The 16,781-nt window shown below is 40.1% G+C and overlaps 1 protein-coding gene across 2 annotated transcripts in view; it reads right to left on the bottom strand.

The window, feature by feature from the left end:
* The window catches only part of NTN4 (netrin 4), a 129,954-nt gene that overhangs the window by 19,221 nt on the left and 93,952 nt on the right, over positions 1-16,781 (bottom strand). For both annotated transcript variants that reach the window (XM_032170938.2, XM_032170939.2), the window contains exons 6-7: positions 6,632-6,845; positions 5,840-5,955 (exon numbers count right to left, since the gene is read on the bottom strand). In XM_032170938.2, coding sequence (XP_032026829.1) covers positions 5,840-5,955; positions 6,632-6,845 — 330 coding nt within the window. The remainder of the gene's footprint in view (positions 1-5,839; positions 5,956-6,631; positions 6,846-16,781) is intronic.

Below are 16,781 nucleotides of genomic sequence, written 5' to 3' on the forward strand. Positions count from 1 at the left end.
GATCAGTACAAGAGAATAAGAAAAAAGGCACAGATAAGCTTAGGGACAAAAAGAAGATTAAGGACAGATTGAGTAAAGGTTTAATAAATTATGAGTGAATACCATGTATAACTCTATGCCAATACAATTTTTTAAAATTAAAATAATTGGTGGCTGGGCAAGGTGGCTCACGCCTGCAATCCCAGCACTTTGGGAGGCCGAGGTGGGCGGATCTCGAGGTCAGGAGATAGAGATCATCTTGGCTGACACTGTGAAACCCCATCTCTACTAGAAATACAAAAAATTAGCTGGGCGTGGTGGCACGCACCTGTAGTCCCAGCCACTTGGGAGGTTGAGAATTGCTTGAACCCGGGAAGCAGAGGTTGCAGTGAGAGGAGATTGCGCCACTGCACTGCAGCCTGGGTGACAGAGCAAGACTCCATCTCCAAAAAAAAAAAAAAAAGAATTGGTAATTTTCTAGAAAACTTTGATTACCAACACCAAATCACAAATAAAACAAATTAATAACCATGACAGATATTGAATCAGTAATACTTTTGTCTACTCACAGACACTGTGTCTCAATGGTTTTATAGATAAATTCTAACAAAAATTCAAGTAACAGATGATTCTGTTTTTATATAAATAATTGCAGAGAATAGAAAAAAACATAGTGGGTAAGGGGACCTCCTAACTTACTCAAATATACAATGCAATACATTATATTATAGGCCAGTATCAATTATAAACATCAATATGAAAGTCCTAAGCAAGCAAATAAACAAATAAATAAAAGATAAAAACCCTAGCAGATCAAATTCAGCAATGTATGAATAAAAATACATCACAGCAAATAAAACTTATCCTAGGACTAATAGAATAGCTTGATAATAATTGCCATTCTGACAAACAACAGATGCTGGCAAGGCTGTGGAGAAATAGGAACGCTTTTACATTGTTTGCGGGAGTATAAATTAGTTCAACCATTGTGGAAGACAGTGTGGTGATTCCCCAAGGGTCTAGAACCAGAAATACCATTTGGCCCAGCAATCCCATTACTGGGTATACACCCAAAGGATTCTAAATCATTCTACTATAAAGACACATGCACACATATGTTTATTGCAGCACTATTTACAATAGCAAAGACTTGGAGCCAACCTAAATGCCCATCAATGATAGACTGCATAAAGAAAATGTGAAACATATACACCATGGAATACCATGCAGCCATAAAAAAGGATGAGTTCATGTCCTTTGCAGGGACATGGATGAAGCTGGAAGCCATCATTCTCAGCAAACTAACACAGGAACAGAAAACCAAACAGCATATGTTCTCACTTATAAGTGGGAGTTGAACAATGAGAACACACGGACACAGGTAGGGGAACAACACACACCGGGGCCTATCAGATGTGTGGGGGGCGAGGGGAGGGACAGCATTAGGACAAATACCTAATGCGTGCAGGGATTAAAACCTAGATGAGGGGTTGATAGGTGCAGCAAACCATTATGGCACATGTATACCTATGTAACAAACCTGCACACTCTGCACATCATGTATCCCAGAACTTAAAGTAAAAAAAAATACACAAACTTAATGCCGGAAAAAAATTATTTTCAAATACCACGTTGATAGATTACAGGAGAAAAACCATCTGATTTTCTCAAAGGATGCAGAGAAGGCATTCAGCTAAACACAAAACTCATTAACAATAAAATTAGAAATAGAAGAGAATGACATTTACTTGATAAAGGCTACCTATCAAAAATCAATATCAAGGTTTATAGTGGTGAAAATTTCAAACTATTTCCATCAAATTTGGGAAAATATTGTACTGGAGTCAAAAAACATGAGGCATGAGAACTACACAAGTGAGACAAAACTGTCCTTATTTCTCAAGAATATGATGGCGTACATTAGAAAATCCAAGATAATCCATACATACTGGAATCAGTAAACAAGTTCAACAAAGTCACTGGATACAAGCTCAAAATACAAAAAAAAAAAAGTACTCTTTTATATCGTTAATAATCATTTTAAAAATTCAGGTAAAGAACACTTTCCCAATAGCAATAAAATCTAAAGGTACCTAGGAGTAAATTTAATCAAAGACAGGTAAAACCATTTTGGAGAAAAGTGACAAATGCTATTGAAAGGCCTTAAAGAGGACCTTAATATATAGAAAGGTATCTTCATGTTTGGGACTACTCAATATTACAAAGCTATCACTTTTTTCAAAATGATCTATAAAGTCAATGCAATTGCAATAAAAACCCCAACAGAGCCTTTTGTGGGATTTAATAAACTTAATCTAAAATTCACACGAAAGGCAAAGAACCGATAGCTAAGATAATTTTAAGAAAGAACAATGAAATGAAGGAACTTGCCATCTCAGATATCAGGACTCATTATAAAACTGTAATAATATATTGTGGTATTGGTTCATGAAACATGATAGAGAGACAAGATACAGTTCCATTCATATATAGAAACTTGATACACGATAAGGTAGCATCACAAATAATGGCCTCAGCCGCTCATTCCCATGACCGTATCTTAGACATCGCCGTTATCGATAACTGCTACTCTTCCAATCTCAATTTCAAGCATCCCATTCTTTGACCTCTACATGCTATCCTAGCTTGCTTCCAACTTCAACAATCCTTTGAAACCCTATAATCCTTGATCCTACCTCATTTCACCCTCACATCCCTATTTACCCAGTTTAAATTCCATGAACAATTATTGCCCTCTCTTGCTTCATTCTTGCTTGGAAAAACTTCAACCCAGCTTAAAGTCATTTCTTTGTGTATGCCTATATCCACAATGCTGAATGTGACTGGGGAAAACACACAACCATGCTGACTGGTGTCACTCTAAATGCCACACCTCTGCTTGAAATGCTCCAGTGGTTTCCATCTTACTCCAGGTGAAAGCCAAGGTCCTTATACTGGCCTCTGCAGCCTCCTTATATTTCCTCTTCCACTTGTCTTCCCAGCTTACTCTGCTCCAGCCACACTGGCCTTCTTGCTGTTTCCTGAATTCCTCCTCAGGACTTTAAAGACTTGCTGTATCTTCTGCCTAAACTCTCTTTCCTCTGCCACCTGTATAGCTATCCTTCTTACCCCCTTCAGATTTTTTTTTCCCCTCAAACATCACCTTTCATAGGGCTTACCCTGATCACCTTATTTAAAAGTATGTCCCTCTAAAACATATCTTATACCCTGTCCCTGCATCATTTTTCTATTCTACTAAACATTTTTTATACTAAATATTTTATTTGTTTATTAGCTGTTTTTCTTCACTAGAATGTAGGAGACACAGAGGCAGAGATTAATCTGTTTTGTTCACTTACTCTATCTACAGTGCTGCCACATGACAGAGGTACTTAGTATCTGTTGGATGAATGAATAAATTTATAAAGAACTACTACAAATTAGTAAGAAAATTACAGATAGGAAATTCACAGAAAAGGAAACCTGAATGGCCAAGAATAAAGACAGATACTTCTATAAACATTTAAAGTGTAAGCATTTAAAACTGTGAAAACCATTCTTAGGGCAAGTAGCCTGCAAGCTATAGAAAAACAGGTGGCCGACTTGGCCTGAGGGCTGTGGTTTGCCAGCCCCTGGCCTGGTGAAACACCTTCTCAACTGCACAAAGTCACATACAAGAGAACAACATTTAGGGAAGCGTTATTTATAATGGTGGAAAATTAGAAATTGGAGATAATCCTAAAGGGCAAACAAATGAGAGAATAAAAATGGTATATTCATATAACCGCTTTTATATGAATTTTTCTGAGACGGATAAACCTCAAAAAACTACATAATCAGGTAAAAAATGTTTTGCTTATTTACATTTCAGAGATGGGCTCTTGCTGTGTTGCCCTGGAGTTCGGTGGCTATTTACAGGTGCTTTTATGGTGCACTACAGCCTCAGACCTCTGGGCTCAAGTGATCCTCCTGCTTTAGCCTCCTGAGTAGCTGGTACTACAGGTGCACGCCACCAAGCCTGGCTACCAAAAACATTTAAAAAGAGTAGATAAGGGCCAGGCGCGGTGGCTCATGCCTGTAATCCCAGCACTTAGGGAGGCCGAGGCGGGTGGATCATGAGGTCAGGCATTTGAGAGCAGCCTGGCCAACATAGTGAAACCCCGTCTCTACTAAAAATACAAAAAATTAGCCAGGCATGATGGTGGGCACCTGTAATCCCAGCTACTCGGGAGGCTGAGGCAGGAGAATCACTTGAACCCAGAAGGTGGAGGTTGCAGTGAGCCAAGATCATGCCACTGCACTCCAGCCTGGGTGACACGCGAGACTCTGTCTCAAAAAAAAAAAAAAAAAAAAAAAAAAAAAGAGTAGATAAGATATCATGTGCATGGAATTCTGAAATACTCAATATATATATAGGTAATAAAATAGTAAAGACATGAAAGTGGATGATCAATACCAAGTTCACCATTGCGGTTATTCTGTGGACAAAGGGAGGCAACTGGGCTTGTGGCTGGTACATCAGGGACTTCAAAAGCATCTGTAACATTTTATAACCTAAATGAGAATATGAAACAATTATGGCAAAGTGTGAGATTTGCTAACCCTTTGAAGGTGTGTATGGGTGCTCATTGCATAACATTTTTACTACTTGTAATGTTTCATAATAAAATATATTTAACTTGCTGTGAGTTTAATTTGGAGCATTCGGTGAGCACTTTATAGCCAAGTGTTGACGCAAGGTTTCATGCCACATTTGAGTTTGTGTTAAGGAGCAAGTTAGTGCTAAATATAATCACTTGCTTTTCTACAAGAAAAGAATAGAGGCAAGATGAACACAGAAACTGAGAATTCATACCACTAGCACGGCATGCCCTTCAAAAGAAGAAACAGAACAATGTCATAGGGAAATTGAGTCAGAGGAAATCGGAGCCCATATTGAGTAAACTCCAAGAGCTATATTTATGCAGTGAGCAGTGTTTTGGCTTTGGTACAAATCATTTTTCATATTCGGTTAATGTCATTAATTTGATTTTTTTGGCTTCATTATTTGGCTTATATTTAGTTTGTAGAATTAATTTTGCTTTCTAGTTGTAAAACAGCTATAAACATAAGGAGTTCACATCTGGCTTTTGCTTTGTACCTATTAAGTTAAGCTAGGTTTATAAGAATATTTTTCCTTTCAATGGATCTGTAAGTTTCCAAACCTAATATATTCAGTAGGCATTTTTTTTTTTTTTTTTTTGAGACAAGGTCTTGCTCTGTCACCCAGGCGGAATGCAGTGTCACGATCAGAGCTCACTGCAGCCTTGACCGCTCAAGTGATCCTCCCACCTTAGCCTCTCAAGTAGCTGGGACTACAGGCGTGCGCCACCACACTGGGCTAACTTTTTATTTTTGTAGAGATAACTCTTGCTATGTTTCCCAGGCTGGTCTGGAACTCTTAGCCTTAAGCAATCCTTCTGCCTTGGTCTCCCAAAATGCTGGGATTATACTCACCCCACTCAGTAGGCTCTTAACTGTGTTTTAGAGTGAGAAAAACATACCAAAGTATTAACAGTGGAATAATGAGATTTTGGGTGACCTTTTTTTTTTTACTACGATGTTTTGCATTTTCCAAATTTTCTATACCAACTACATATATTACTCTAATCATCAGAAAACAAACAAAAATGTGTTAAAATACCCCTTAGCTATATTTTACAGTTTCATACTTATGGGATCCACTACTTTATTATACCATGAAACCCCAGAACTAAAGAGTTCCCCTCATAGGATCCAAAAGCTGGACCCTGGTTTGTCACGTATCACTGTTACATAAGACCAGACCTGAAAATATGATGCCTGGTTACATCCATCTCACCTGAGTGTAGAAGTGCAGAAAACCCCTGCGCATCCTCCCACTCCCAGGCTGGTTCACTCTTATTGTGCACGGGACGGAAGTCAGGAACTTCATGATACCAGTCTATGTCTGTGTGGCTAACAAAAGAGAAGATGATAAAGAACGTATTCAGGAATTTTTTAGAACTTGTATAGAAATGAACCTATAGAGATTTAAACCTTATCTTCTACCTTCCCATTCTTCCTTTTTCCAGAAATAGTGTTTTAAGGAACTATTGTGAAGACAAATAATTATTTTGCAAAATGAACTAGATGATCTCTAGAATCTTGCAAGAACAAATTACTTGAGTTTGTAATTAGACAAAAATTATTGGTTTGGTTTTGTTTTGTTTTAAAACGGAGTTTTACTCTTGTTGCCCAGGCTGGAGTGCAATGGTGCAATCTTGGCTCATTGCAAACTCCACCTTTCAGGTTCAAGTGATTCTCCTGCCTCAGCCTCCTGAGTAGCTGGGATTACTGGCATCTACCACCATGCCCAGCTAATTTTTTTGTATTTTTAGTAGAGATGGGGTTTCATCATGTTGGCCAGGCTGGTCTCGAACTCCTGACCTCAGGTGATCCACCCGCCTCAGCCTCCCAAAGTGTTGGAATTACAGGTGTGAGCCACCACGCCCAGCCTGACAACAATTCTTTGAAAGAGATGTGCAAATACATCTTTGCTCCATTAACAGAATGCAAGATTTTCCAAATCACTATAGGTTTTCAAAAGAGCCTGAAATACATGCAGCTGAGAGCAAGAGCCTTGCACATTCACCTGCTGATGCAGTCTCCGGTGATAGGGTCACAGCTCCCCGCACAGTCACATGGTCGACAGCCATAGTCTCCAAAGCCCCAGTATCCCACCATGCACCTGTCACAATGTCGCCCTGCCACCCCAGGCTTGCAAGGGCAGTCACCATTGCTGGGGTCGCAGAAGGTCACCGAGTTGGCAGGAAGGACAGCTGATCCTACTGGATGGCAGGAACACGCTACAACAGAGAGGACAGAGAGGACACGCAGGGATCAAAGACTGACTGTAGATCACCCGTGTGAACATTAGGCTTGACCATCCCCAAGTGGCTTCCCTTTACCACACAGCATATTTCTGAGACTCCTCCTTTAGCCAGTGAGTGTATGCTCAGAGAATGAAAGCTAATTAAATGACAGATAAGTGAGATATAATCAGAAAAGCATGTCTGCTGCAAAAATAAACACATAATTTATCCTAATATGGAAGGCATGAAATATGAATGCTCTTTGGTTGGGGTGATGAGGACAAACCAGCAAAGAAGACAGAGTGGAAGGATTCAGTGAGAAACGAAAAGACGTCATGAGAGTAGAGTGTTCTGGAAGCCAAAGAAGCTTTCAAAGAGGAGGGCAGCATCAGCTGTGGCAGATGTTGAAAGGTCAAAGAAGATGAGGTATGTGATGGAGTATTGTATTGAACAGCACGAAGGCTGTTGGTGTTCTTCACAGGAAGAGTTTGAGTGTAATACATAGTGAGAGGGGAACCCAGTGGAAGAGGATTCAGGGGAGAATGGGAGTAGAGGAATTCGAGCATGTGAACAGATAGCTCTTTTGAGGAGCTTTTCTTTTCTTTTCTTTTTTTTTTTTTTTTAGAGAGGGTCTCACTCTATCACCAAGACCAGACAGAGTGCAGTGGTACCCCCATGGCTCACTGCAGCTTCAACCTCCTGAGCTCAAGCAATCCTCCTGCCTTAGTCTCCCGAGTAGCTGGGACTACAAGCTGGCACCATCATACCTGGCTAATTAAAAAAACAATTTTTTTTTGTAGAGGCAAGTTCTTGCTATGTTGCCCAGGCTGGTCTCGAACTCCTGGCCTCAAGCAATCCTGTCACCTTGGCCTCCTAAGTGCTGGGGCTACAGGTGTGAGCCACTGCACCTGGCCATAAGTCTTTAATACTAGTCAAAAGTCCTTCTCCTCAGCCCTCTCCCTACTCCCAGAATTGTTTATTGCTCACAGTCTGACAACCTGTAGCAGTTTCTTTGTTCTTGGGATGGCAAAAATAGTTGAACAAAGTGTATATATAGGTGTTTGTATACATACATATATACACACTTTTTTTCATATATATATGTATGTGTGAAATGTGCTTTTTGGGCTTATCACAAATTAATGATCCAACTTCAGTTGAAACTCCAAACCAATGCTCATCAACTCTATTTTTGCTTTTTTGAGACAGGGTCTTTTCTTGTTCCAGGCTGGAATGCAGTGGTGCTATCTCCACTCACTGTAGCCTCAACTTCTTGGGCTCAAACAATCCTCCTGCTTCAGCCTCCCAGGTAGCTGGGACTACAGGCACACGCCACTACGCCCAGCTAATTTTTGTATTTTTTGTAGAGATGGGGTTTCACCATGTCCAGGCTGGTCTCAAACTCCTGGACTCAAGCGATCTGCCCACCTCGACCTCCCAAAGTGCTGGGATTGATTACAGGCGCGAGCCACTCTGCCTGGCCCATCAACTCTATTTATTCAATTTTACCTGGATTTAAAAAAATATATATTTCTCACAGTGGCTGTCTCAGAAATTCCCTAGGCTTCTCAATCAACCTACCCACTTAGTCTGATTCTAATTCACCGGTAGGGTCCTCTGGATAATCTTTTCTCCATTTCAAAATCTTTTTCATCTTCCCACTGCTTTCTCTGAGAATCAAGTGAGAAATGCTGGGAGAAACCTTGGTTGACGGCTCTGCCTCCCAGAGCCTCTGTGACCTCAGGCGAGAAATAATAACTTTCCTGAATCTTGGTTTCCTTATTGTGGTATCTACATCTCATGGAGAGTTCATGCAGTTGACATGATTTTAAATGAAACTACTTCAGCAAGGTGCGTCGCACAGTATCACACACTGAAGAAGCCAGTTCTTCATGCTGCACCTTCTCAACTAATATTCTCAACCCTGTTCTCTACTTTTTCCCCTTGGAAACTTCTTTTATTGATTATTTTTCCTTTAAAATATCAGTTTGGCTTCAAATATCCACTACTGACTAACTGTGTGACTTTGAGCAAGATACCTAGGCTCTCATCTCAGTTCCCTTATCTGTAATGAAAATAAAAATAGGACCTATCCTCATGCAGTGGTAAGGATAAAAAGAGATTATGTATGCAAAGCAGTTAGTGTGATGTCTGGTACATGATTAATAGTAAATTAATTAACTAATTAATCCAATAGATAATTCTTTTTTTTTCTTTAGAGAAAGTTTCACTCTGTCACCCAGGCTGAAGTGCAATGGTACATCACTGCTCACTGCAGCCTCGACCTCCCAGGCTCAAGAGATCCTCCCACCTCAGCCTCCCAAGTAGCTGGGACTATGGGCACATGCCAGCACACCTGGCTAATTTTTAATTTTTTTTTTTTTTTTGTAGAGACAGGGTGTCACTATGTTGCTCAGGCAGTCTTAAACTCCTGGGCTCAAGCGATCCTCTTGCCTTGGCCTCCCAAGTGCTGGGATTACAGGTGCGAGCCACTGTGCCTGTCAGATAATTCTTATAGAGATATAGGACCTATGTTTATCTGAGAAACGGTGCCAGCCCTCAGGGAACTTATAGTCTTGTGGGGGAAACAGAGAATTAAATAGAAGATTTCCATACATGTGATGTGCTGTAACAGAGGTATACATAAAACACTGTGGGAACACAGAGGAAAGGTGAAGGCAATACAGGCTGAGGGAATCAGGTGGGATCCACAAAGGAGGGGTCATTTAGTGATCTGAGCCAGTTCGTAAAAGACGAATAGGAGTTTGCAAGTTGAAAAGGAGGGCAAGGGGCTGGGCGTGGTGGCTCACACCTGTAATCCCTGCACGCTGGGGGGCCGAGGCAGGTGGATCACTTGAGGTCAGGAGATCGAAGCCAGCCTGGCCAACATGATGAAACCTCATCTCTACTAAAATACAAACATTAGCCGGGCGTGATGGCGCACGCCTGTAGTCCCAGCTACTCGGGAGGCTGAGGCAGGAGAATCGCTTGAACCTGGGAGGCCCAGGTTGAAATGAGCTGAGATGGTACCACTGCCTTCCAGCCTGGGTGACAGAGTGAGACTCTGTCTAAAAAAAAAAAAAAAAAAAGAAAGAAAGAAAGAAAGAAAGAAAAAAAGAAAAGAAAAGTAAAGTAAAGGAGGGCAAGGAAGGCAATTGCTGATTCCAGCTCAGTCTTTAGACACTTTCCCCAGTGCATCTTTTTAAAATAAATTTTTCATAAATAAATTGTGGTAAGAAACACACACCATACAGTTGACCGTCTTAGCTATTTTTGGGCGTACCATTCATCCCTACTGCATTTTATGTTTCTGCATTATGTGGCAGCTCTTACTGCTTCCTGGAAATGCTACACTCTCTGATGCCTCAGTGCCCCTGGCCCTTGGCCATGCCTGTGTGGCCTTTCCCCGCCTTGTCCATCTAGATTCTGACAGGATTTCTTGTCCCACTCCCTCCAGACAGCCACTCTCTCCTCTATGCTGCCTCTTTGCATATATTTCTATTTTGTGCCTATCACAGTGCATCATTATTGTTTTTTTTTTCCATTGGAAAAGGATTTTATTTCACCATAAAAATGCAAACTGGAATAAAGATCATCTTTCCTAATGCAAATGTTACAGCTATTTTTAAGTATTTTTGAGTTTCACTTTGAAAAGCAAATGATTATAAAATTTAACAAGTTTGCAGCCTTAAATCTGTTTGAGACATTCCATGTAAAAATAATTTAGGGAAAAAGCCTTTTTTTTTTTTTTGTTTTTTTGTGATGGAGTCTTGCTTTACTGCCCAGGATGCAGTGCAGTGTTGTGATCTTGGCTCACTGCAATCTCTGTCACCCGGGTTCAATCTATTCTCCTGCCTCAGCCTCCCAAATAGCTGGGATTATAGGTGCCCGCCACCATACCTGGCTATATTTTGTATTTTTAATAGAGATGGAGTTTCACCATGTTGGCCAGGCTGGTCTTGAACTCCTGACGTCAAGTTATCTGTCTGAGTCAGCCTCCCAAAGTGCTGGAATTACAGACGTGAGCCACCACGCCCAGCCACAAAACAGCTTCTTAAAAAAATTATTTGTTGATATGCCTGTCCCCCTTACTAGTAGAGTCTGAATTCATTGACAGAAGGATCTTTATCTTCTTATTTTTGTTTTTGGGGCCCCAGAACAGTGTCTGGTATATCATAGATGCCCTAATCAGCATTTGTGGAATTGACCTGGAGGACATTCCAGGCTGTGGGAATCCTATGTGAAAGGGCTCATGTGGGGAATGTGAGAAGTTTAGTGTGCCTGAGTGTACACTGAGTAGAAAGCAGTCGAAGGAGATGAGGCAGAATAAAAGCTGTAGAGTCAGGTTGGATGGTGATAGGATTCCAGGTTGTGGAATTGCCTAGCTTCGGAGGTTGAATTTTGTCCTATGGGCATAATGAATCATAAGAAGTTATAAAGCAGAATTATGGCACGGTTACAATTGAATTTTGACAGACACTTTGGAGGCATTGTATAGACTAGAGTGGGGAGAGGCTGGTGGCAGGATAATCAAAGAAAAGAGAGACAGCAAGGAAATGACTAAGACAGTAGGTGTGGGAATGGGAGGTAAGTTTGGATATGAAAAACTTATTTTTTAAAGTTAGAATAGATAGGGTTTGGAGATCATCTGGAAGAGGAAGAAAGAGTTTTTGAGGGACAAATAGAAGTTGGGGAAGATTTTCAGGTGTGTAGTTCATGAAACTGAATGATTAGTGACATTATTCACAAAGATCTAGAAAAGAGGACTAGAGAAAGCTGGGGCAGATAGATCCATGTTGAGGGTGGAGATAGGGAAGGAAGGGAAAAAGAATGAGTTTAGGATCAAACACATTAAGCTTGAGATGCTTCAAGGCTATCTTAAATATATCCTGGAAATATTCTGACACTTAGGAGAAAAGTTGGGGTCACAAATAAAGTTTTGAGAGTTGCCACCCAATGGCAGTTGAAATTAGGAGGGCTAGATGAAACTTTCCAGGGACGGTGTGTAGAGTGAGAAGATGATCAAGGATAGAACACGGTGGAAACATCCATAGGTACTGGCAGTTGGAGGAGCAATAACTTGCAAAAAGATTATTAAGGAGAAGGTAGAGAAGGAGGAGAAAAAAAAAAAAGAAGCCAAAGGATGAGAAAGTTTCAAGCAGTTAACAGTGTCAAACAATGCAGAATGCTCAAGTCACATACGTTGGACAATAGGCCAGCAACACCATCAGTCAGGAGGTCATTGGCGACTTTTGTGAGAACAGAAGCTGGAGAAATACAGGCCCTGATGGTGTACTGTGCTACTGTTTAGATCTCTCTTTCATCTCTTTAACCAATAATCATTAGAGCCATGGTTCTCAAACCAGTATGAATGTGTGAGGTTTGTAAAAAATTTCTAACATCTGTGCAACCTTCCCCCCCCCACCCCTCCCCATAAGCTCTCTTTCATTGAGAACCACTATAATAGAGCTTGAAATGTTGCTTCTTCTGCAAAAGGTATGAATTATCTTCTTGGATAACCTCATATTCATTCATTTATTAGAATCTCATTCATTGATTCACTCATTCAACCAACAAATGTTAATAATAATAATTCTAATGTTTATGAAGCATTTGTAGTTTCCAAAATGTGGTCACTCCTTAGCCAAACATGTAAGGTCCTTCATAGCAGAGCTCTAGCCTACTTTTCCAGTCCTTCCTCTCATTATTCTCTTGCATATAGCCCTTGTTCTAATTAATTGGGACAATTTCTAGACACACCCTCCATCTTTCTTGTTTCTTTGCCTTTATTAATTTCAATAGTGAAATCTTTCTTCCCATAACAATCTTTCAAAATTCTATATGTCCTTCAAAACCTGTATCTAATGTCACCCCTAAGGGTTGCTGCAATTCAACCATCTGGGGGAGTTAGCGTGCTCAAGGTAGGAGCTCTGTTGGTATCTTCCATGTTAAAGACAGAACTTTTGACATACAATGATATTCAGAAAAGAAAAGTTGGGTTCAGCACCCTTTCCTCTGCCACCCCCTCCCACTTCACCAAATGTGAAGCCAGGGCAGTAGCTCCACTTGCCCACAAGGGACAGGTCCACCTTCTTTTAGAAATCATTCCTTATTCCAGTGCAGTTGAGTATGATTTACCCTTTCTTCGTAACCCTCCAGTGCTTTAAAGAAACATTTCTTCTTATAGCTCTGATCACATTCTACTTTGCATTAGGCAATTGGAGGTCTTCTTTGTCTATCACACCAGTCTGTAAGCCCTTTGAAGTGGAGCGTGGGCCTCACTCACCTATCCCCTGCTGTGCTTAGTGGAGGCAGACTTGAGTTTAACTCCTAGCTGAAATTTATTTTACCTTTCTGAGCCCCACATTTCTATTTTACCAGGTTTTGTTGAGGACTAAACCAGAGATAATGTATGTCACTAGCACTTAGTAAGACATTAGCAAATGGTAGATTACAGCTGCTCAGAAATGACCCTTGAACTGAATTAAAAGGCCATGATATAAGCACTATTTACAAAGGACAATGGAGGAAAACGGCATAGGAGACATTGTTTGAAAGGCTAATAATGTGTGTATTCAAGGCAGCGTTTATTTACCCATTCACTTACTCAACAAACATTTGATGAGCACCTGCTATGTGCTAAGTACTGTGCAAATTGCTAGGGATCTAACTTGAATAAAATAGTCTTGGTCCTTGAAGAGATCCCAAGTTTAAAAGAATTATTCCAAGATTTTAAAAAATCTTAATATCAGAGGAAAGTAAAGATTTTGCCTCTAAAACACTGAGGTTCTAAGGAGAACATCTTTATAATCATACAGTTATGGTAATCACTGTCTCTACATTAAATTTCCAAATTTTTTTCTTCACTTGGCTTTTATTATGAGAACATTTAGGCATTTTTCTCTTAAAGTATCAAAGCACTATTGATTTATGGTTTGTTTCTAATTAAGAAATAATTCATTTGGATTATATGATATGCAATATGAATATATCAAAATGCTATATTCAAAACAGCGTAGACATTACTTAAAATGAAATGACATAATCTAGTATGAAAATAATATAATTTTGAGATGACAAAACCTATAGTTACTATATCACTCAGTCAAGTCAATTTGGTTCTTAAAGCAGATAGGAGAGATTTAGCCAGAAGAAAGATATTATAAGAGCCCCTTCTATGGTAATATATGGTAGTCCACCACTCCTATCTTTTCCTCTAATAGAAAATTCAAGCGTTTCCAGGAGTTGACCTCTCCCTTCTACCATATATTTTAAAAGCTACACTCATTTCAGGAATGGCCAGAGAAGAATGTGTTTCTGTCATATGTGCTAGTAGATTTCTGTCAGTGTGACTTCTCACATAATTACACGATAAAGATACCATTTGGAAACTATGCAGAGCTAGCTCCAGGCCGAAGGCCCTGACATCTTTCGTGGCATACGTTTTCAAGACTCACACCGAGGTGTGCCTTGCATACTTATCTCCTGAAGCTTGATAGGAGTCAATATCTGACACATACAATCTACATTTCTTATTTTCTTCTAAAATGGAAACATATTTTCTTCTTGTTTGGAAGGAAAAAGGATCTCCTCAGGTTCTGGTTCAGTTCTGATTCCCCAACATATATTTCTTACTAATTGTTGATTCTAAAACGCAACCCAATAACTTATTTTTTTCACAATAAATGTCAAAGTTATGACCAAGAGGGACATAAGTTCTTAACTTCAGCTTTGTCTTTGTTGTTGTTTGTTTGTTTTTTGAGACAGAGACTTGCTCTGTTGCTCAGGCTAGAGTGTGTGGCGTAATCTTACTACAACCTCTGCCTCCCAGGTTCAAGCTATTCTCACGCCTCAGCCTCCTGAGTAGCTGGGATTACAGGCATGCGCCACCACGCCTGGCTAATTGTGGTATTTTTAGTAGAGACGGGGTTTTGCCAGTTGGTCAGGCTGGTCTTGACCTCCTGACCTCAAGTTATCCACCTGCCTCAGCCTCCCAAAATGTTGGGATTACAGGCATGAGCCACCATGCCTGGCCTGTCTTCTTGTTAGACCCAACAGTTGAACCATTATCATATACTATTATGCTGACATTAATTATTATTTTCATTATAATTTTTAGTGTTCACAGCTGTGGTGAACTGTCCTTAAGAGCCAAAATATTACATTGAGTGGTAACCAGGTATATTTAGAAGCTGTATGGCTTGTCTAGGTGGCGAACCATTCATCACTGGAGTCATCATTTTCCCCCCCAAAACATCTGCCCTAACCTGCTCTCACCCACAACCATGGTGGCAAAACAAAATTATTAAAAATGTCAATTTAATATCTGGATATTTTCACAAGAGTTCATCAATAATGCATGAGACTTACTTTGAATAGTACCTTTTTTTGGGGCGGGACAGAGTTTTGCTCTTGTCGCCCAGGTTGGAGTGCAATGGTGTGATCTTGGCTCACTGCAACCTCTGCCTCCCGGGTCCAAGTGATTCTCCTGCCTCAGCCTCCCGAGTAGCTGGGATTACAGGTACCCACCACCATGCCCAGCTAATTTTTGTATATTTAGTAGAGATGGGGTTTTACCATGCTGGCCAGACTGGTCTCAAACTCCTGACCTCAGGTGATCCACTCACCTCAGCCTTCCAAACTGCTGGGATTACAGGGTGAGCTACTGTGCCCGGCTGGTACCTTCTTTACTCAAGTGTTCTACTGGAAGAAAATCGATGGTAACAGTGCAAAAGTTTTGAAACAGATGAGGTAGAGGAAATGAGTACTTTACAAAAGATTTCACAACAGATTCCCTTCAAGTAATGAATTTAGATAATTGCTGAATACGATAGAAATTTTATCTATAGTTATATGTTTGCAGCAATATATCTGAAAGTGAAACAGGGCCCCTGCAGCATTTACAGAAAAGGAGGCAATGCTGCTGTGTAGGACTTTCTAGCAGGAAACACATCTGTTAATGAAACGATGGATGGACACATTTTCAAATATCTTGTGCATGCATAAGGCTCTAAAACTAATATTTGTATCAATCACAAAGGCTGACAATAAATACAGTTGTTTGGAAATTTGCTGTAAGATTTCTTAGAAGACAGAAAATAAAATAGAGGCAATATGATAAAGTTGGTAAGAATACAAGCTTGGGAATCAGACTAGATGACTAGATTCTAACCAGAAGTAGATTCTGGTGATGAGGCTTATTATTTACAAGACTTTGTGAAATTAACTTCTTCAGCTGTCAGTTTTCTCATTAATGGAGGAAGCCACAGGGATGTTTTGTGAGGTTTGAGATCATGTATGTAAATATTTAGCAATGTATCAGGCATCTAGTGGCATCAAATGCTAAAAAAAAAGGATATTATTATCTACATGAAACGTATTTGTATAAAAATGCTCACCACTCATTCATTCATTCACTCGCAGCTTTACCAAAGGGTTATTGAACTTTAAGGTTAACATGAACTATGCTAGGGGCCGAAGATACAAAGATGACTACAAAAAGTCATATCTCGTGAGTGAGGGAAGAGAGAAGTGTAGATAATGACAGGGCAGTAAGCATTATACCCGAGGTAGTTCAGGGTGCATGAGAATACAGGAGCAACGAACTGCCTCATTGTAGATATGGTTTTTTTTAAAAGGAAACTAATGATCTAACTGGCTTTCAAAACAGCCTCCTTGCCTTTGTATCAGAGAGGAACACTGCTTTCTTGACTACTCTAAGTTCTATGGCATTAAGTTACTCTCCTGTTATACATTCCTTTCCTTGGACAAAAAAAATTAACCTATTGGCCAGGTGTGGAAGCTCATGCCTGGAATCACAGCACTTTGAGAGGGCGAGGCAGGCAGATCGCTTAAGGTCAGGATTTCGAGACCAGCCTGAGAAACATGGAGAAAGTCCATCTCTACTAAAAACACAAAAATAGCTGGGTA

The sequence above is a fragment of the Hylobates moloch genome, unplaced genomic scaffold, assembly GCF_009828535.3.
Source record: "Hylobates moloch isolate HMO894 unplaced genomic scaffold, HMol_V3 SCAFFOLD_12, whole genome shotgun sequence".
Classification (NCBI taxonomy): Eukaryota; Metazoa; Chordata; class Mammalia; order Primates; family Hylobatidae; genus Hylobates; species Hylobates moloch.